Here is a 22,448-nt window from a genome sequence, read left to right as displayed (position 1 = left end):
AATTATTTGAAAATTTTACGAAATGCCCTGAAACTCAAACTTGTTGGGTAACTTATCATAATAAAGCCAGGTACCAAGTTTCAGTTGAATACGTTTAAGAATAACGAAAAAAGTCAGAAAAACCACAGGTGGGATGGACGGACGGACAGATGGACAGACAGAGCAAATCGATAGTCTCCTTTGGTGAATCCAATATTTGTGGCGAGACTTGAAGATTGCAGTCCATCGAGGATCACCATCAAACTTGGCACAACTCGAGCAATTTTCATGTGAAGAATGGGCAAAGATTTCACCATCTCACCGGGTAAAGCTGGTAAAAACCGAACCAAAAAGACTCGTTGCAGTCATTGCTGCAAATGGTCCTTCCACCAATTACTGACCAACGTGGCTGAATACTTTCCCAACCAGTGAATTTTGATTACTTCCAGCATCGAAGGTGGACGGAGGTTGTTTTCACCCGTCTGTTTTTTGTGAACACAATATCTCAAAACGTTGTGGACGGATTCAGACGAAATTTGGTGAAGAACTTGGGGATGTCACATGGATGACGAAATGTTTCGATTTTGGATAAGATCCAAATCCGAATCCAATAATTTTTTTAATGGCTTTTCACCATTGGGTAACACTGTCAGGCTAAAACGATATATATATATATATATATATATATATATATATATATATATATATATATATATATATATATATATATATGTATATCTCTCGCATGATATCTGAAAAAGTTAGGGACGGATTTGGATGAAACTTGGTGGATGAGTTGGTTAGTTGACAAGAACAAACCGATTACATTTTAGTTCAGATCCGAATCCAGATCCGACCTATCATTGGGATAGAAGACATAAACTAATCAGCCTGACGGAGGTATGCATTCCATTGAGTGGCCGCTCTACTTCGAACATGTGTTTTTGTAGGTATTCCTAGTAAGTAACCTCCTTCAACTATAACAGTGTTTAGTTTGATGTCTTCATTTATAAATAAAAAAATTACTTTGCAAATTTTTCTCCATTATTCATCTAAATGTGGCATTGTTAGTAGGAGGTGAATCCTTTTACGGGCCACTGTACATCTGGATGTTCGAGAGTTTTTCGTTCACCCTTTTTTGTGTCTGCGATTTTTTTTCCCATTGTTATTCTGCTCTTCCTCAATACCTGCACACACAAAAAAAAAAAATATATATATATATATATGGGATTTTTTAAAACGTGGTTCAAAAGGTTTTGCAATTCATATAATGAGACACTGCCTTGCAGCCAATGCACATGCACAGGCCTATTGTGCAGTTTATGTGAATTATTAAAGCCAAATATACACTTATAATTCCTGCTCTAATTCCAACTGTATTCTCTTCATTGGCATTGAATGGTGGACCTTTGCAGTTGAGCAACTTGTAGTCATCACATTTTTCTATAAGGCAAGATGTTTGCGCTGCAAAGCGACTCCACAGACGCATGGTTGACGTGTCAGAGGAGGATGCCCATCATTACACCACAATGGAATGATGGTCAAAGGAGTGCAAACATGGCACAAAATCGATCAAAGATGACCCCAGGTCTGGATGATCCTCGGACACGATCAGTTCACGAACAATATTTGCTGTGGAAAGCATAATGACATCTGATTTTTTTTTTTTTTTAATGAATTTACACACCTGCCAAATCAAGGTTGCAAAACTTAACAAAACGGTTTGGTATTTCTGTTGAAACCGTCAAAACCATTATCCACGAATATGTTGGCAGGTCAAAGTTTCTGCCAGGTCGGCACCTCGAAACTGAGTGTGCAAGATCACCACCAAAGGATGGAAGTCCAGTCAAGAGATCCTGCGCTCTTCAACACCGCTCCAGTGGAGATTTTCAAGTCAACTGGTGATCAGACATGGGTTCACCACTGGGACTCTGAGACCAAGACTGAACCAATGCAGTGGAATCACCGGACACCTCTAACCTCGAAGAAGTTCTGCACCCAGCCCTCGGCCAGAAAGATTACGGTCAGCACCTACAGGGATTCACAAAGGTGGTGCTGTTGATTGATTACATGTTGTGAAAAACTATCATCACTTTTCAATGTTGTGCTGACTTGCTGGCACAGCTACATGAAAGCATCAGCGAAAAAATGCCACAAAGCCAGATCATACAAGCCACAATTCACCAGTGAGAATCGGAACAGTTTCATCATCCACTCCACAGGCCAGACTTGGCCCAGAGTGGCTATTATTTGTTCTGACATCCGAAGGTTTCAAGAAAATGATTTCTTAAGATCCCCCATTGATGCATGGTAAAAGGGTAGTCAGAAAATTTCTCTTATGAGAGCATTGCTTGTTTGAAAAACTAAATATGATGAGATGAGGGTTTATTAGACCGATAAAGTTCTTCTTTTCTGTGATTTTGTAGACAATTATAATTGGAGATCTCGTAACAAAAGCCATTTGATTGCAGCAACAGTGGCCCTGTGTAATTCTGCAAAGGACCTGCTGAATCTCCTGCCCACAGTCCGGCACTACTAGTCCAGCGGAAATGTGAAAAAGCATGTTGTGGCGTCATTATGAAGTTTTTTGGTTGATTCATCATCTCTGAGCTATCCTGAATCGGAATCAGCCGGGTGCCAGACTCGCACCCTTGAGGAATTGTTTTTAAGAGGTGAAAAACAAAATGGCCGCCACCGACTTTCGATAAACTCTGTTTTGGGCTATATCTTCACTTCTAATGCACTTACACACACAATTTTGGTGTCTACTACTATGTTTTCATGGTCAAGAAATCCGATAATGATAAAATCGAAGGTGTATATACAAAAACCTGTCTCATATTTTCAAGATGGCCACCATTTTAATATGAAAAATGGCTATTTTGCAGTTCCACTGATCACCGAGTCAGAAATTGAATTTGATGAACCCTCAAATATTAATACTACGTACAATAATAGTCAATGACGGCTGAAGTAACTTACTTCCAATGATCAATAAATTGATGATCATATTGAAATACGATTTTTACACAAATATATCCGGATACATGTGGATAGTTGACTCTGACTTTGGGTTATTTCTTAAAGTAAGTATGTACATGTATAAGATTTTGAAATTACCTTTTATTTTTAGGCAAACAAATATTAACTTTGTTAAGGATGCAATGTTCTACATTGTGTTCAATCTTGGTCATAGTCATCGTTATGAGTCATCGTCGTCGACTACCCTTGTCTGTTCGTTACAACAGTCTGATCCAGCATTACAACTACAAAACATCGAACATGACATCTGTGTTGCCACACAACCACACCTCCCGGTGGAACATGGCCGGCTGGTGGAGCATCCACACTTGATCAGCTGCAGAATGGTGACTGGTGCAGCAGACACATCAGGTGGAAGTGTGGTTGGACATAACGTCGCACCGTCCTCACCTTCTTGCCATCCATACTTGATGGGATCCCAGTTCGGAGGGTCTGACTGAGTAGCTGATTTCCATATAATGACTTGATGATGAGCGCGATGTACATGTTGAACAAAGGCATCATGCGATGGGGGCAACGACTTCAATTTCAGAGCAGAGGTAATCTTGGAGTTGGCCATCGTAGACTTCCACAACTGATACCAGTGTGTGGACATATCACCTTCGACTTTGGAACCATAACAGGCAGCAATGAAGGTAGTTGCCTCAAATATGATCTCTTCCTGGTCTGCTTCCAGCTGACCAAGTAAGGTGGAATGATGTCCGCCCATTAGTACCTTCAGCGCTGTGGCCTTTCCAATGCCAAACAAATACGACACAGTATCGCATCCTGTCAGAGCATGTACAGCAGGCAAATATTTGGCGATGCTTTTGTGTTTCAGTGCTGTTTGGCGAATGTCTACGTTCGCCCTCCCAGCACACGGACTCTCCATGCTGACATCCACAGTCATCTTTTCCTCGAGGTAGAAATGAATCAACAGGACAAAGACATCTGTATCGTCGCAGACCACTTTGACGTGCGAGTCACCACTGACACCTGACACAATTCTAACTAAGTGATGGATGATGATGACATCTGCTTCTTCATGGTGTGTTTTCAGATCCTGTCTCTGGAGAGTGGAATTGTTCCATACTTGTACTGGTGTAGGATCTTTTCCGGTGATCACCAGTTTGGTCTAGTTGTCCACAATGTGGGTCATCAGATACTGACAGATCACATCGATCAGTTGTACTTTGTTGTAGGCGACATTTAGGACCACTTTTGGCACTGGAAGTGTTGTGTGTAAGTTGAGTTGATGTTTTCGACTTGAATCATGACCTGCGCGACTGGATCTCGTCATTTGTTTCCTGCCAATTTTGATGTACCTGTCGAAAATCAGGTATACGTCACAACACTCCAGGTGGTATTTGATGGTTCCCATGAAGTTGATCACATAATCCTCAACTGCACAATTTGTGGGCCAATGTACAGTCCATAACATGGTGCATCCATCGATGATGACAGCATCTGGAATACCTTGGATTTGACATGATTGCTCAACTTGGAGTTTCGTCTTCAGGATTGCTTTTGACTGAGCCCGCATCGCACCACTCTCATCAAACAAGGAGGCTGGGACAGGGGACAGTTCGTAAGACAGGACATCCTTGATATCAATATCCCTGTATTGTTGGAGACACATGACTCGGGTATCAATCAATTCGGTACATATACTGGCCTTCCATCCAGCTTGATGCTCTTTTTGGTCGAGGTCATCAGGGTCACTTTCTTGGTGAGTGTCTTGTTGAAGCTTGTTGGCCATCCAGATTTAAATTCCACCATCTCTTGTCATCCAATCTTAAGAGAATCATCAACGTGTACCTTGTCTGTCGCATGAAAACATAGTAGTAGACACCAAAATTGTGTGTGTAAGTGCATTAGAAGTGAAGATATAGCCCAAAACAGAATTTATCGAAAGTCGGTGGTGGCCATTTTGTTTTTCGCCTCTAAAAAATTCCTCAAGGGTGCGAGTCGAGCAGCCGGCTGATTCTGATTCAGGATAGCTCAGAGATGATGAATCAACCAAAAAAAAAAACTTCATAATGACGCTAAAGCACACTTTTCCCTGAAATGTCTGTTTGGCATCGCGACTATACAGGTATGACTGTCTGATAGGTACACACTGGGTAATCAGTTTGCTTCCACATGTACATATGAAGAACGGTCCTTGCATGTAGCGTTCACAATCGGTTAAGATCACTCCACCGGCGTCTCTGTAGGTCAAAGCCTGGGGGCTCCTCTGTGGGATCTTGGATCAGCTGGCCATTTCAAACTGATGCCTTTTCCCATTGCTGCCACCACAACACCTCAACAGTAGTATTAGCCACTACAGGTCCCCTAATCCAGAGAGGCTTCCATGACTTCAGTCGAAGCCTTAGAGGATTCTGTAGCTCTTCATGCTTTGAAACATCAGCATTAGATCGTATCTGAAGGTACACATGGGACGTTCATGCTTGTCTGCGGATGTCCGGGAGTGCAATGTTAGTCAGCATTGGGATCTACGGTCGAGGGGTTGACTTCAGTGTGCGAGATACATTTCTCTTGCAGAGTTCAGGACAGTGTCAGGGTGCTTAGTGTGACTGTTCGCAGGCCAGTCAGGTGCACAGTTCTCTGCAGTGAGATACACGAGAGCAAAGGTAGAAGTAAAAAGGCTGCGTGTGCCAACTCCCCAGCTCAATAAAGATGAAAACTTGTTATCTTGTTTCTAAATACCTGAGTAGAAAAACATTTTGAATGTGCCTTTGTTGATTGAGGGAGAAATTCATGAAGCTGACAGTACTAGTTACAAAAATGCAATAAATACCTCAATATATTTATATTTTGGAATGAGCCTGGTGTTGGCGCAGTGGTTAGGGCAGCGGCTTGGGATCCAACAGGTCCTGAGTTCAAGTCCCGTTGGGCCACTGAATTAATACACCAGGGGGTTGACTCAGCCTGTCATCCTTCCGAGGTCGGCGAAATGAGTACCAGTGTACTGGGCCGGTGTATACCCCGGTTAAAATTGGTGTACCATATCCCTGTGTCGTAAGAGGCGACCAGGGTTGCGTCAGGAAGGGCATCCGGCGTAAAACATGTGCCAAATCACTATGCGGATCATACGGATGATCTGCTGTGGCGACCCCGAACGGGAGCAGCCGAAAGAATAAGAAGAAGAAGATTTATATTTTGGAAGTCTTGTTAATATTTCTTAACAGAGAGTTTTGTTTCAGTTTGGGCATTATTTCATTATTTCAGTACATTATTTCATCAACAGAAATCACCGAGTCGGTTTTGCTCACAAAAAAAAAATTTTGTTGTTAATGCGTAAGATAAGAAAATTATGAAGTTGGTGCAATCAATCAAACATAAAACATCATAAGGATTTTAGAAATAATTTATCTTTTGACGAAAATGATAATCCTTAACCCAGCAAGTAATTTTTTTCCAGTTACAAAAAACAGAGAAAAAGTTTTTGGAAATAAATTTTAAAAGTTGATCATTAATACAACTTGTTACTTTTATTCTTTTTTTAAACACTGATCGAAAGCTCAGAAGCGTGTACATATTAGTACTTTCAGTAGATAGACATGAGCAATAGACATTTGTGTACTGAACATGAATGGCAAGGATATTAGTAGACAATGGACAAACGAATATTATATTTGAACATGGGCTCCCAACAGCGTGAACCAGTGGTTCAGATTAGAACTTTCTTACAGGCCAACCAGAATTATGATTATCGCAAATATCTGCAATCCTCAAGGATTGTGTCTTAACCCTATGAACCCCAGCAGCCGGTTTCCCAGATGCTATTCAAACCTCCATATACCCGAGCAGCTGATTTACCAGCCGTTATTCAAACCTCCATATACCCCAGTGACCGGTTTATTGGCCATTATTCAAACCTCCATATACCCCAGTGACCAGTTTATTGGCCACTATTCAAACCTCCATATACCCCAGTGACCAGTTTATTGGCCACTATTCAAACCTCCATATACCCCAGTGACCGGTTTATTGGCCACTATTCAAACCTCCATATACCCCAATGGCCGGTTTATTGGCCACTATTCAAACCTCCATATACCCCAGTGACCGGTTTATTGGCCACTATTCAAACCTCCATATACCCCAGTGACTGGTTTATTGGCCACTATTCAAACCTCCATATACCCCAGTGACCGGTTTATTGGCCACTATTCAAACCTCCATATACCCAAGCGGCCAGTTTACTAGCCGTTATTCAAACCTCCATATACCCAAGCGGCCAGTTTACTAGCCGTTATTCAAACCTCCATATACCCCAGTGACCGGTTTATTGGCTGCGATTCAAACCTCCATATACCCGAGCAGCCGGTTTACCATCCACTATTCAAACCTCCATATATCCGAGTGGCCAGTTTACTAGCCGCTATTCAAACCTCCATATACCCCAGTGACCGGTTTATTGGCCGCTATTCAAACCTCCATATACCCGAGCGGCCAATTTACTGGCCGTTATTCAAACCTCCATATACCTGAGCGGCCAATTTACTGGCCGTTATTCAAACCTCCATATACCCGAGCGGCCAATTTACTGGCCGTTATTCAAACCTCCATATACCCGAGCGGCCGGTTTCAAGGCCGCTATACAAACCTCCATATTATTGAGACCTGAGTGGCCAGATTTTTCTCTCGGGAGCCCAGGTTGGGGGAGCCGAAAGTCCAAGGAGCCCAGGGTTCAAAGCGTTGAAGAAATTGACAGGTATCATCAATATAAGACAATGAACAAAACGGAGTTTCTTTCTTAAATTAATTTACACTCAATTTGGTAAAAAGCAAAAGATACAGAATGACAGGAACAATATATATATTGCAATGATTTGTGCATCACGATGGAATATGTTGAAATAGCAATTTCAGTTTACAAAATAATTTCGGTGGAAGTGGAAGTAACATTTCCGCAATATGTTTGGCAGTACCAGAAGTAGAACAAAGCACTCACAGATCACCTGCAAGCTGCTCACCATGCATAATATATTGGCTCTACTAAATTCCCTTTTTAGCTCGCCTGTTCGAAGAACAGAGAACTATAGCGATACCCCCGGCGTCAGCGTGAGCGTGAAAATGTTTATGGTTCTAAGAGTGCATGCCAGAGACATATGGGTCGCCCCTCACTGGTGCGCATTTGAGCCCAGTGTTCTGCCTGAGCCGGTCCACTACCTGTGGCTCCCAATAGGAGCCATCCCAGGAGTCGACGTCGGCGGAGGCTGCGTCGAACAAACACCGACACCAACAGGGTCACATCAGAGAGCTGGAAGAGAGCCAGCTGGAAAGGGAATGTTTCGTGGAAAGCTGGATCTGTGTTACCACGGCACACTGAAGTCTTGTGCATGACCATCTGCTGCCCCATGCTGTTCAGTAGCGTCAGCTTCACGTACATATCTGCGTGATGGTAAAAAAAAAAACATTTGTTTATGCATGGTTTCATCTGATATTATAAATATTTTGCTGCTGAACAATGATAAGCATAGACACAAGGGGTAGAGGGGAGGGGGGAATGCTGAGAGCCACCTCTAATATTTGTTAATGTTACAAAATTGAAGATATCATTTTTTCGATAATTCTCTCTTCAGCTTGGTTTCTTCCCCAGCTATTCAACGGTTGATAGGTTATCCCAGCGATGGATAGATTGGACACCGTCCATTCTTTGGTCATGCAACTCACCCAACACAACATTTCTGCTCATGGCATCAATTCCTCCCTTCAGTCATGACAAGCTGACTTCCTTCTCAATTATGCGTAAACCACGAACATGGATGTGCAAGTGAGGATTCCCAAGGCCAAAATTCATATGATCGATCAAATTACCAGGATGTTAGTGGGAGGTGGTTAAATTTTTTTTTTAATTAGATCTTCCAACAATTTCACATAGCTCAAACTGCTTTAAAAATATCTGACTCATTAACACTTCAAATGACGTGAAGACAAGTGGTTATAGCCAATTGTTGCTTTTTTTCAATGATGTGAATTTGATTCCTGCAATCATTTTGCATGATCAAGTCAGGTATGGAAGCATGCACTTGAGCAGCGCGTCGCCGTGTCCACTTTCCACCGGTATTCCAGGGGCCTCCATCTGGCCATCCCCCAGGCAGATGCCTGGCCCATCCCCATCTCCTTGACATGCCAATCAACCTGCTACAACAAAGAGGCACGTGGTCGGCCCATTGGCCTCCTCCACTCACGAGGCTCCCTCACCGAGAGAATCTGGTGAGCAGGATCAGCGTCAGGAAAACGAGCCACATGTCCATACAACCACAGCTGATGCTCACGGACTATGCAGGTAACAAATGTCATTTGTGTCTCAGCAACCGCTCGTTGGACACAAAGTCCGACCAGCGATTGCAAATAATTCTCTGAAGAGACCTGGTACCAAAGGAATTAAGTCTCCAGCTCAGATCCCTGGTCACAGACATGAATATCACTGCCAAGGTTAGTCAATCTTTCTGTGACCTCAACATCCTCACCACAAACAGGTGCAGACAAGATAGCAGCATCCAAGATGTCATTGAAAGTCTGGATCTTGATTTTGACCCAATAAACCCGTAATCCCAGCGGCTCCGACTCCTCATTCAGCAGCTCGAGGGCCCCCAAAACGATATCTAAAGTCTCCGCAAAGATGACTTCATCATCTGCAAAATAAAGGTCCGAGATCTTGACATTCCCAAACGATCCACCGCAGCTTGATCTCTCCGACATCCTCCCTAAAATCCAGTCCATACAAGTGCTGAAAAGTGTGGGGGCCAGTATACACCCCTGACGAACTCCAGGAACAACTGGAAATAAGTCAGAGATGGTACCACCACACTTCACAGCACTCTCAGTACCAGAGTAGAGTTCAGACATCAAATTGATCAGATTTGGTGGCACCCCACGAAGACCAAGAATCATCCAGAGGGCATCCCAATTCACTGAATCAAATCCTGTAAAGAGATCACCATAGACTGCAAGCAGCCCCTGCCGAAACTCTCGTCTACGTTCGGCGAGGACCCGAACGGCAAGGTTACGGTCAATTGTTGACCTCTGATGTAAAGCCTAAATGCTCTGGGCACTGGTGCTCAAGCAGATGGTGGCGAACCCGATCAATAATTATCCGAGCAAAGACCTTTTCCAGCACTGAGAGCAGCGTCACCCCTCGGTAGTTGTTGCAGTCCTGGCGATCACCCTTCCCTTTCCAGAGAGAGACAGCAAGGCCCTTCTTCCAGTGAGTTGGGATGATGCCTGTTTTCCAGGCAGAACGCAGAACTACATGCAACGACACGAGTGCAGCATTTCCACCACCCTTGAGAAGTTCAGCATGGATGCCACAGATCCCTGACGCTTTACCACATTTCAACCGATTCACCACAGCCTGTGTTTCCACAAACAAAGGTGGACCACAGTTGATTGGAGAGTCAGCAATAGGGATAGTAACACCCCTGACAACTCAACAGCTGGTGGATCAGCCTGGTACAACCACTCAAAGTAACTGGCCCAGCGGGCCTTCACTTCGGACTCCTCTGTCAAGAGCTGACCACCCTCCGCTCTGACTGCAGTACACTGAGGGACTGGCTTTGAAGGAACACAATGCACCAATTCCCTTGCAAGCAGGACGAGAATAACTTAACCACAGGTGATGCTCTCTCCCTCACAAATTGCTCACACATAGGCCTCCTTGTCCACCCTCAGCACACGTACAGTTTTACGCCTCAACTCCCTGAACAGATCAGCTCTGCAATAAAGCCTGTCCCTGTGACTCTGGTCAATGGTATCCAATCTCCCTTGAGAGACAACATTCTTCTTCGCCCAACGGGGACTTCCAAGACATACATCGGCAACATCAAGGTTGGTGGTCTTAAAGGCACTCCACAACTCTTAAGGATTCCCCAAAGCACCCAGACCCCCAAATCCACACTCAGGCTGTTCACAAACTCCTCAACTACCCTCTAATCCTTGAGCTTGCCAACATCCAGCATAAGCTGGAATGGTAGCATTCTCCCAGATTTAAGCTGAAACTTCAGAGTTACTACCACAAGTCTGTGTCAGTATTGAGGAACTGAGCACTCCAGTAGACCCTGCAGTTCTGGATAATCCCACCATGACCATCATCGAGCACATGGTCAATCTGCTTTGCCAAACCACCAACGTTGGAACACCAAGTCCAGCGATGAGCCTTTACGCGCTGAAACTATGAACCAGCCACCCAAAGTGCATGACTTCTTGCAAAGTCAAGGAACTTCCTGCTATTCTGGTTCACAGTTCCAGACGTATGGAGATCAATACATGTCTCATAACCATCCCTATCAGTTCCATTCGATGCACTGAAATCCCCCAAGACGAGAAGAGTATCTCGCCTGGGGCACTGATCGACCACAGACTCGAGCGTGGCATAGAATGCGTCCTTCACGGTGAGGTCACTCGCCTCAATCGGAGCATAATCAGAGACCAGAGAAACGACACCCAGGGATTGACTAATCCTTCATCTCATAATACACTTGTTGACCGGTGTTACCTCAATTTTCATTAGAGTCAGCTTATTGGACACAGGTACAGCAACTCCTTTTCTATGGTAACCATCAGAGTGACCAGGCCAAGAGTAGGTGTAACCACCCTCCATACCATGATCTGGTCCAATCCGGTATCCGAACCTCAGAGAGAGCTGCAATACCAATGTCCAAATGCTTGAGCTCAGATGATAACAGAGACAAGTGATCATCCTCTCTTTGGGATAGGACATTCCAGGTACCCACCCGAAGGAACCGCCGTCTGGTGGACGACACCTTCGCACCACCCTGATACACCCTACTGCAATCTGACCCAGAAAGATTACCCTGTGGTTTTCTTCTTATCATCAAAGAGTGGGGTTCCCGAAGGCTTTGCCCCAATCCCGTAATCCGGTGAGCTGCCCTGCGATGGGCAGCTGTACACGAGGTACTCCCACGGAGTTGTTTTTCAGATTTATTTGCGTTTTTCTTGTATTTTGTGGAGTGAAGGGTTTTACGGTGGCCGGAGTGCAAATCCTGCCACCAACCTCCTAAAAAAAAAAAGTAACCCAACTGCAGGAGGACGTCCGCAGACACAGTTTGGCACCGGATACGAATGGCCAAGATACACCAATTGAAGTATTATGATACGACACCCTTACTTGTTCTCGGACCATCAGAATGTTGAGATATTATTTGGAAAAAAAATCTTTCTTTCTTTGAGTTTCCTTCGTGTTAATAAATCAGTTCAGTACATTACCCTCTGGTTTGTTTCAGGGAGTGTTGATTTATTACCATCATAACCTTCTGGTGTTAAGTTATTAGCAGATGCACGATTGGGGAGTATAATAATCAGCCGAGTTGTACAAAACATGGAAAAAAAACCAGTACGTGTTTCTTCCTTGCCTGATACTCAGCATTAGAAAGGATAGATTGTTTTCTCTGCCACCAAAGCTTGATGGAGGTTATGTTTTCACCCATGTCTGTCTGTTTCTCTGTCTGCACGATATCTAGTAACACAATGGACGGATTTGAACGAAACTTGGTGAAAAAGGTTGAGAATGTGACAAGGACTAATTGATTCGGTTTTTGTGAAGATCTGTTTCTGGATGTGGATCTGAGAATTTTTTCAAGTGATTTTTCACCATTAAGAGATTGGGGACATGATACACTTGATAGCATAACCTTAGGCACCGTTAAGGCTGCATTTCTGGTTCACCTTGCAAAACGTACACTTGACCACCGACGAGATGTTTTAGGCAGCAGAGATTATCTGTAAAAGGCAAACAACAATATATGAATACACGTGTACTGAGCCGATAATACACATAACATAAATATGACCTTGGCATTAATTGTCTGCATCATTCCGACCCCTCTTGAATACCTCTGTGCCGCCTGGCACTAATTGAGCGCAGTTGTCTGCCCTGGAGGACGTCAACAGACAGCCGCCCTGTTGTGGGATTGTATGATAGGCCAAGCTGAAGCTGTGGACAACCAGATCCGCTGAGACCCTGCAAAACAGTAATGCGAATACATGAGGCGAGGGATTACCCTTCAGACTGATATTTTGGTGAACAGATTAAAAGAAAGAAGAGAACGAGCAATTGTATCTAATATGACGCAGATCTGTACAGCAGGTTTCGTTGGATTTGTTTATATTGCAAGAGCTGTTCGTGACGTCGATTAAAATATGTGACGTCAATTATAATAAAGATATTCTGTGCGAGAGGATTGCGTGCATGGTAAGAATTGTCGTCACTGTGCTTTTGTCAATTTAGAACCTCAACCACCACCTTCCCCTCCCCCATCCTTCAGCCTACCATGTCACAAAAGGTTGTGGTGACATGTTGAACACGTGAAATGGCTGAAACCCCTCCGGCCCTGCACGGATCACTTATTTTGCTTATTTCACAATATGAAGCCCTTGGACGGTGCAGAGGCAGTTCAAATCGGCCATTATAGCAGAGGTATGTATAAATTCCAAAATTGGATGACACGGATACTGCTGATGAAGCAGTACATCCGAGCCAAGGCCATCGTGCTGTAACGCCACAGGCAATTGCGCACAAAGAGGATCTAATGCAGGAAAATTGCCGCTCGCCTTCGACCAAATTGCCACCCAGATGGACATCAGTCATGTTGCACACACCACGCAGCACATGTTGTTGCAGGTTTCAACAGTTGACCGAAGAAATGACGAGTGCACCAATGACCGACCACTGCACAGTAATCAATTTTGTCCTCAACGAAATCATGGCTGGAAACAAAACATGGATCTGCAGACTTGCACTGGAGAGCAATAGCAGCACCACAACTCACTTTCTTCAAGAATAAAAAATCTCTGCATTGGCAGGAAAGGACATGCTCATGGCGTTTTGGGACACTAATGATATCATTACGACTCAATTCTGCACTAAGCGGGTCAACTGTTAACACTATGCCTGGTGTTGGCTTCATGGTTGGGGTGGCGGGTTTTGGATCATAGTGTCCTGAGTTCAAATCTCGCTCAGCTGTTGAATTAATACCAGGTGGGGTTAACTCGTCCCGTCATCCTTCCGAAGTCGGCAAAATGAGTGCCAGCGTGCTGGTATACTGTGTCGGAGTGGCGACCCGTCCAGGATTGTGCCCGATAGCCAAGGAGACTGCTGAGGCAGCACCAACGCTCTGAACAGAGTATGGTCCCAATCTCCTCTCCTCCTGTAGCAAAGACGGCTCCACTTGAAACCGACACCATTCAATCGGAGCAATCGTCATGTGTTGATGACAGGAGCAGTATTGCCTCAACACAACAATGCTCACCCACACAGAGGGCTCGGAAGACCATCGAGACCATTTAAACTCGTCGACGATCTCTTCTCATCCAACCCTATATGCCCTTTATTGGCTTGATAGACTCTTCCCTCTTGATGTTGGGGCATCTGAGGTTTCTGGGTTGTAGGGTAACGGTGGCTGTTGAATTTTTCTCTTTTTCGCAAAAGTCGTTGCTCATGCTACACAATTAAAGCAGCTGCGTCTGCGATACAAGTTGGGTAAACTTTAACGTTCTACGGCAGTGTTTGTATTGTTTGACGAAGTGGGTGTGGAAAGCGAGAATTTCAGAAGAAAATGACGAGAGCGAAGTCGATGGTGCACCTTCATAAATCCCCAAGCTTCCCACCTCAAGCAAAATTGAAAGATGGCAAAAAGTTTCACCAGGAATGACCCAATATCAAGTTTTCGAGTTAAAAACGTTCTTGCCCGTTTTCACCCCCGTGACCGAAAGTCCTCCACCCACTGGGGCACGAGCCGGGGGTCACATCCATAAAGCCTTACATATTTCATGCATCTCCCAATGTTGATTGCACATGTACAAAGTTTCATTTTAAAACGTTTGAAAAGGTACCTGGAATTCCTTTTTTGGGGGGGATTTGACCTTTTGACCCTGCCCCAAGAGGCGGGGCCAAAGGTGACTGTGTTTTTCACCTTCTTGCCAGATGGTGATCATAACTACCAAATTTGGTGAATTTGTGCCCGACCGCTTAGAAGAAGATAGTGTGACAGAGACAGACAGACGGACAAATGGACGGACAGACAGAATGAGAGATAGATAGACAGAGCCAATTACAATATCCTTCCGTTTTTTGATTTTTTTCAAAAAGCGTGGAGACAATGAAACATGAAGACTTACGGTAGCTGCCTGTCGCGGAGAGGTGAGGATAAGAGAAAGAGCGGTCACACTTCCTTCAAGAACCAGGTCTTTAAGAAGCAATATGTGCTGGCCGAGGAGCTTCGGTCTGCGTAGACGTGGTGCGGTGTACAGACGCAGGCGGAGAGTACTCGTTTTCAAGCGTGCCACATCCAGGCTGTTGAAGCGCAGGGCTTCATTGAACATCGGACGCTCTCCTTTTTGCACTGCTGTGCGGCAGCGTCGCTGTGATGGGAGGACACAAGGAAGTTCAATGCAGGAAGACGCTGTTATAGGCCCATCATGTCTGCGTAATTCTTACAATATCTATGTATCCTTCTATCCTCAGTGTTTCTAGTTAACCATCTAATTCCAGTTTAACATACCTTCCGATTCTACCTACCACTAATCTTCCAGATAGACCATTCCATGCATTAACTACTGTCCGAGTGAAAGATTACTGCTTTGTGACGTCACAACTTTCCTCTTCTTCACTCTCAAGCTATGACCCCTGCTGAAACATTTTCCACACTTATTCTGACTATATCCTTCATCTTAAACATCTCTATCAAATCCACTCGTAATCACCTCCTTTCTAATGTATAAAGTCTTGCCTCGTTCAGCCACTCCTCAAAGCTTAGCCTAGCTAGGCCTGGAATGAATCCCGTAGTCCGATGCTAGACCCTATCTCTGGCAGCTATGTCCTTCCTCAGATGTGGCGACCAAAAGTGAACACAATATTCCACATGAGTATAAAGAAACAAGATGACTGCATACTTAAATTAGAAAGAAAAACAAGAGTGCACTCTCGATATTTGTTGCAATTCAACCCGCTGGCTTCCGGATGGACCCAAAATTACCGCCTTCAGCTTCTTTCCAGGTATGAGGGCGAGATGCACTCGCCAGCGCTCTTGGAATGCTGGCCTTGGAGGAACGTTTTTCAGACCCAGAACCATAATGGACAGGCGGCGCATCTTGGCACTGTATGCGAACTGCGCCTCCACTGAGGGACAAGGAGCAGGACGCACCACAGCCTCCGGTTCACAACCCCCACCATCACTATTATCACCACAACCACCAACTCCAGGATCCTCCTTGGCCGATGCTTTTGCTTCTTCCAGTGCCCCAAGCTGTAAAAACGATTTTGTTGAGCAAGTGCAGGAGTTTTGTTTGTTCTTGTCATCAACCCAACTCATCCACCAAGTTTTGTCATAACTCATCCAAAACTTTTTAAGACATCATGCGATATATAGTTTTTGGCCTCATCTCTCAATTGTGAAGAATCACTTAGCAAATTAAAAAATTCTAGTATCCGAATTCGGATCTTCACAAAAATCGAATCAATTCGTCATGCTCACCCACCCAACCTGTCCACCAAGTTTCATCCGAATCCATCAATAACTTTTTCAGATATCGTGCTATATATCATTTTTCGCCCTATCTCTCAACGGTGAAGAATCACTTTTAAAATTCTCGTATCCGGATCCAGATCTTCACCATAACCTAATCATTTCGTCCTTGTCACACAACGAACCTCTCCACCAAATTTTGTCCAAATCCTTCAGCAACCCTTTGAGATATCCTGGACACAGACAAACAGATAGATCGACAAACAGACACGGGTGAAAACATAACCTTCGTCCACCTTCGGTGGCGGAGGTAATAAAACAGTGAAACATTTCGTGTACTCCTGTAACTCTCATGATCTTTTATACCACATTAAACTTTCCTAACTGAACCCAACCCTCTTAGTTGTGGGTCATTGTGTTTCCTGTAATATATATCTCTATCTCTATCATCTCTCTCTTTTTCTTTTCACTCCCTTGTTTGTTGTGTCCAACTGTTGATCCATTGTCCCATCAGGACATTGCTTGGGCTGGCAGGATAGCCCAGAGGTATGCGTATTTGCCGTTGAGCTGTTTGGCCTGGGTTTGAATCTCTGCCCAGCGATAAACTGTCACCCTGGTGTTTTGCAGGTACTGCAAGGTATCAACGTATGTGCCGTGCTTAGGATGCACCTCAAACTGGGTGTCTGGTCTACTGGCATTAGTTGGTGAACATTCAAGATCTCACGGTGTCCTTCGTGAGCTATCACCACTACCCGAACCAAATTCAAAATTCCTGCCCGAACTTCCAGGAGGAACCGCATCAGCGACACAGCCACGTCCCCAGCCAATGATGCTACCTGTGGCCAGATGCTGCATACCAAGGAAGAAGAAGACAGTCGGCAAGAACCGAGGTTTCCACCACTATTTCTCCTACCCTCTGGAACACTGCAAGATCCAAAAAAAAAAAAAAAGGTGTTCTTTTGGTCAAGCAGCCATTTAGCATTTACCTATCCTTTACAATTTCTGTAAACTCACACAATGTTATTGTTTTTTTGAAAAAGTTACCTGAATCAACCATTTATCACACACGCATTTGGTGTCCAATAAATGTTTTTGAAATAAATCATCTCGTGGACTATGGGAAACATTTACACACGAGAGTCATTATTGCATGTAAACTCGACCGAGTCTGCACTTCGTTCCAGTCTTGATCAGTCACAAGGTGTGTGTCATGGACAGCAGTCACACGTCATTTGGTTTGACGATTGGAAGGTATTTTTGCGGAGAAAAGGAAGTACAAGGAATACGAACGTAGCCCAAAGTGGGCGAGTCAGAGTACGAGGCAATCATATGGGTTTTGCTTTGATATTTATTATTCCCATGCTTTTTGAAAAAAATGGGGGGGGGGGGTATTGCAATCGGCTCTGTCTGTCCGTGTGTCTATCCGTCCGTCACACTATCTCCTCCCAAACTGTTGCGCAGAAATTCACCAAACTGGGTAGTTATGATCACCAGGTAGCAAGAAAGTGCAAGAGCAGGATCATTTTTGGCCCCACCCTCTGGGGCAGGGTCAAAAGGTCAAATACAAAAAAATTAAAAATGCAATTATGGGCAGATTTTTTTCAATGAAACTTTGTATGTGCATTCAAGATTGGGGGACATGTGAAATATGCAACCATTTTTTGAATGACCCCCGATTCGTGCCCGTAGAGGGTGGGAAGAGTCGTCCAGAGGTCAAAATGGAGGAAACAAATTAAGTCTAAATCTGATATAGAGTCATTCCTAGTAGAACTTTTTACGATCTTTCAACCTTGCTTTCGGTGGCAAGCGTCGGGATTTGCGAGGAGCCCCATCGACTTGGCTCTCGTTTGCATTGTTCACCCCCTCGTCTCCATTTGACAACACCATGATACATACAACGTTTCTTCGGTTCCAATCAGATGCTTCCAATTTACTAACGTCTCTCAAATCAGATGTTTCCAATCAGAGAATGAATAGGAAAAAGAGGATAAAAAAAGAAAAAAAAACAAGTGACAGATTGCCTTGCCTCTGCAACTGTGGTCTCCACTTGCTGCTGCGTAACCATGGCATCCTCCTGAGGCCTTGGTTTATTGCATGACGTTTGTTCCTGCACAAACTCATCAGGAACTTCATGAAGCGAAGCTGAGAGGGTCCCAGGGCTGCCTGAGATGTAGGAATTGGATGAAGGACTCAAGCCTTTGAGGCCGGATGTTTGCATGGATATAGAGCAATGTTCAGTGGTACCACGGAATACAGAGACACCTGGAGGAGGTTGAACACGTCGTCAACGACATCATTCTACCGGTAATTACATGAAAACAAAAAAGTGGCAGAAATAAAAAAAAAGAAAAAGATTTCATCAAGAAAAATTTGTCGAAATGACATTCCGAAGGATTAGGATTTTCGAGGACATCGGAATCGAGGGGAGATTAAATTCTGACCTGCGAACTGTGGGATGGAGGAGGTGCACACGTTACCACCATCTTTCCCGGTGGACGGGCCAGGAATGAATGGTGCGGAGGCAGAGCGACCAAGATATAAGACCCGATCGCCAAAGCAGAACGTTCCAGGCAAGCTGGCACGGCGGCGAGGTCGACAAAGCTGCTCGGCCTCATGGTCATCGCTCTCGGCCTCCGTTTCTTCCTCTTCCTCTTCATCTTCTTCACTTTCCCAGCTCATTTCACTGTCCTCATCAAAATCATCTGCAGCGAGACACGTATTGTACTTTATGTTTGGGACAACCCAGGGGGGGGGATAGAGGGGTCCAGGGATAAGAGACATCGGCAGAAATGGAATCAATGAATCATCACATGATGTATTGCTTCACGAGCCAGAAAGTGGCCACTATATTCGTTATGGGTGTGTCTGTCTGTCTGTCTGTCTGTCCCGAGCAGAGCTCCGTGGGTTTTGATCCGATCTTGACAAAATTAGGGTGGGAGGTTTGTATCATGATCTGGTTGCGTTTCCCCGAGAATGGGTGTGGTGTGCCCATCATGGGCGGAGCCACGCCCAAAAAAACGTGTTTTTAGGGGGTAGCCGGTTTCAAGTTACATCTTCTCCGAGGGGGTTTGTCGAATCTGGCAGGGGTTTTGGTATTTGCTTAGCCCAATGGCACCTGCATAGCCCCACGGAGCTCGATTTGTCATTTTCGTCCCAAGGTCAAGGTCACAAGGTCACGAACTTAGAAAATGTCAAAAAAAATCAATAAAGTGGGCATCGAGCTCCTAGGGTTTTCAACTGTTTAGAATGAAAGTTGGTTTGCAAGTAGTGCTCTTCGAGTACTACAACTTGTGGTTCACGAGCGCCAGTCAGAGTGACCACGATATTCATTGTGTGTGTGTGTGTGTGTGTGTGTGTGTGTGTGTGTGTGTGTGTGTGTGTGTGTGTGTGTGTGTGTGTGTGTGTGTGTGTGTGTGTGTGTGTGTGTGTGTGTGTGTCTGTCCAGAGCATAACTCCGTGGTCTTTGATCCGATCTTAATGAAACTTAGTTATATGTTCGATATCAATGTCTAGTTGTGTTTTCCTAGATGTGGGCATGCTACGCCCATTGTGGGTGGAGCCACGCCCAAAAATAGCCATTTTTAGGGGTTGTCGGATTAAAAATCTTTCTTCTCCTCGGGAATTGACTGAATGGAATGGGTTCTTTGGTATTTGAATAGCAAACTGAATTATCTAAAAGTTGTCATTGTCCGATTTTTAATTTTTTTCCCAAGGTCAAAAACTTGGAAAATTGCGAATTTTGACATAAAAATCATACGACCGCCCAAACTTTAAGAGGGAGGATGACAATCTATTGAATTATAACTTGGTCAAAAATTATCACATTGTCTCATCCTTGACTTCTGAAACAATCTACATCGTCAAGTACCGCTCGTGAACCATTGTCGTCTTCAGACTTGTCAAAATCTAAACTCCTTTTTACTACCACTGCTACATGGTACTTGACCTGCATACCTCCCATCGATATATTAATACTGAAGGACCTATTTTGTGCTCCTCCTCACGGTCAAGTCACGTTTTTCTCGGTACTGTGACCTGGACTGAAAGAAACTTCGTACCTGTAAGAGTGCATCGCACATAGTGGCAACAGTCAACTTTCAACTCTGAAGCAGAATAAACACTTTTCGTTGAGACGGGGGCGAGGAGTGAAGAGGCGGGGGGCAAGGTAAGCAAATTTTTGGGCGGGGGTAAGCAAATTGAAAGCGGGAGACGGGGTGGGGAATGGGGCAGGGGATGAGTGGGCGGGGGCTGGGGTGAATTCGGCGGGGTTGAGTGTGAAGGGATGGACAAGGGGGCGGGGACAAGTGGGGCAGGGAATCAAGAGATGGGGGGCGGGGAGTGAATAGGCGGGGCCGGGGTAATTAAATTTTTGGGCAGGAGTAACCAAATTGAAGGTGGGGGGGGGGAAATGGGGGCAGGGGTGGGGGATGAGTAGGCGGGGGCAAGCACGCCCTGTCCATTCCATGTCCCTCGAGTATGGGTGAGCTGATGAGGGTGGTTGAATGAACGGAATCAGTCTTTGACGGGGTTTTGGCTAGTTTTAATTAATATTCCTTTTGCCCCGCCCCCTATTTATGCCTCTGCTCTTATCTCCCCACCCTCGAGTCGTGATCAACCAGCGAAGTTTTAACTTTAATCTTCACTTATTACCTGTGATGTAGATCCGAGACCGATGTTGATAACGGGAACACCTGGCAGGTATGGCGGCGTGTCTGTTGCGTGCGATGAAAAACAACACGACCAGGACGAGCAGAACCACAGCACAAAGACCCACCAAAACTACCTTGTCTTGAGAAATCACTGCAATGCAATAGACATTCACAGCAGGTAAGTGAGGAATAACCACTCCTCCCCCACATCATCCAGCAGGTGTGGGATTCGAACCATACACCGAGCCGTTCTCGATCACCACTCAACCGCACGTCCATTGATTGTGTTTTGCTCATTATGGATGGTTTATATATTTTAATGAACGAGTGTGTGCGTGGGAAAAGCTGCGATTTATCCCCCCCCCCCAACACTGGCATCACCGTCTGAAGGCCTCACAGACCCACAACCGTCGGTTTCTTTCACCATGGAGACCCGTTTGATTGTTCCATTGTTTTTGGCTTCTCCATTGTGACGTGTTCACATGGAGAAACTCGGTATGGATTGCAAATGTAAAATTAAAAAAAATATATATATATTTTTATTAAATCTATATATATATATATATATATATATATATATATATATATATATATATATATATATATATATATATATATATATATATATATATATATATAAATTTATTTATATACACCCGACCGTGCGTGTCACAAACAGTACGTAAACGTGCACGTGCTCACATACAAAACGCATGACGTTCTGTGCCTTACTCACTGTCTCGCATCAGAATATTCATCGCTGTGGAAACAGCATCCAAGGCTGGACCGCATCGGAGGAGACGAGCAGGGATCGGTGGACGCAGCGTGCAGTCTGAACAGGAGCTCCCTTTCACATCGCCATTCTCCTCCCCTTTCATGCCCCCCACATCTCCAGGAACCCCACTCCTTTACCTTATTCACCTTTATCCACCTCCCCCCTCCTCTCCATACATTCCCATCCTCCTTCTCCTCCCCTTACATTCAACACCCCCACTTGTTTACCTTCATTACATCCATCCCTCTCTTTACCATGCATTCCCTTCCCCTTTTTCACCCCTTTCCCTCGCACACTTTTCGCTCCTTTACTATTCACATTTATTCCCACTCTTCATACTCCCATTCCCCTCCCCTTTCGTGCCCTCTTCCCACTCATTCACTGCACGGTATTCACATTTCCCACCCCTTGGGAGTCGCATCCCCCTGCCCCTCCCCTTCCATCTGAATTCCCATGAATGTTAACACCACGTTCGTGCAAATATCACGATCGATACAACAATAACAACAAGGACATCAATCTATCAATAAT

General features: G+C 44.6%; 1 protein-coding gene across 2 annotated transcripts; it reads right to left on the bottom strand.

Annotated features, from left to right (window-relative positions):
- Positions 1 to 687: 687 nt before the first annotated feature.
- LOC147019612 (uncharacterized) lies at positions 688 to 22,035 on the bottom strand. Of its 2 annotated transcripts, XR_015061464.1 has the most exons (10): positions 21,879 to 22,035; positions 21,144 to 21,293; positions 18,935 to 19,195; positions 18,520 to 18,755; positions 16,005 to 16,274; positions 15,148 to 15,390; positions 12,865 to 12,991; positions 12,697 to 12,750; positions 7,398 to 8,400; positions 688 to 7,182 (listed from the first exon to the last, which is right to left on the bottom strand). XR_015061464.1 is itself a non-coding variant. In XM_085894165.1 (9 exons), exons 1-9 carry the CDS (start codon positions 22,018 to 22,020, stop codon positions 8,087 to 8,089), a joined length of 1,797 nt encoding a protein of 598 aa, XP_085750291.1. In that variant the 5' UTR covers positions 22,021 to 22,035; the 3' UTR covers positions 690 to 8,086. The 2 variants fall into 2 exon arrangements, 1 of the variants encoding a protein (XP_085750291.1); XM_085894165.1 differs by having other exon boundaries at positions 690 to 8,400.
- Between the last annotated feature and the right edge of the window lie 413 nt (positions 22,036 to 22,448).

The sequence above is a fragment of the Eptatretus burgeri genome, chromosome 9, assembly GCF_056783735.1.
Source record: "Eptatretus burgeri isolate ZD-2024b chromosome 9, Ebu_testis_v1, whole genome shotgun sequence".
NCBI classification, from domain to species: Eukaryota; Metazoa; Chordata; class Myxini; order Myxiniformes; family Myxinidae; genus Eptatretus; species Eptatretus burgeri.
This window is presented reverse-complemented; position numbering and strand designations above follow the sequence as displayed.

What these genes read in the sequence shown, in the direction of transcription:
- LOC147019612 (XM_085894165.1), bottom strand. Translation starts at nt 22,020, where the DNA reads ATGAAAGGGGAGGAGAATGGCGATGTGAAAGGGAGCTCCTGTTCAGAC. An exon ending in CTCCATCCCACAGTTCGCAG is followed by an intron (nt 18,756 to 18,934) that starts GTCAGAATTTAA and finishes AACCTCCTCCAG; the next exon opens with GTGTCTCTGTATTCCGTGGT. An exon ending in CTGGAAAGAAGCTGAAGGCG is followed by an intron (nt 15,391 to 16,004) that starts GTAATTTTGGGT and finishes CTCCCATCACAG; the next exon opens with CGACGCTGCCGCACAGCAGT.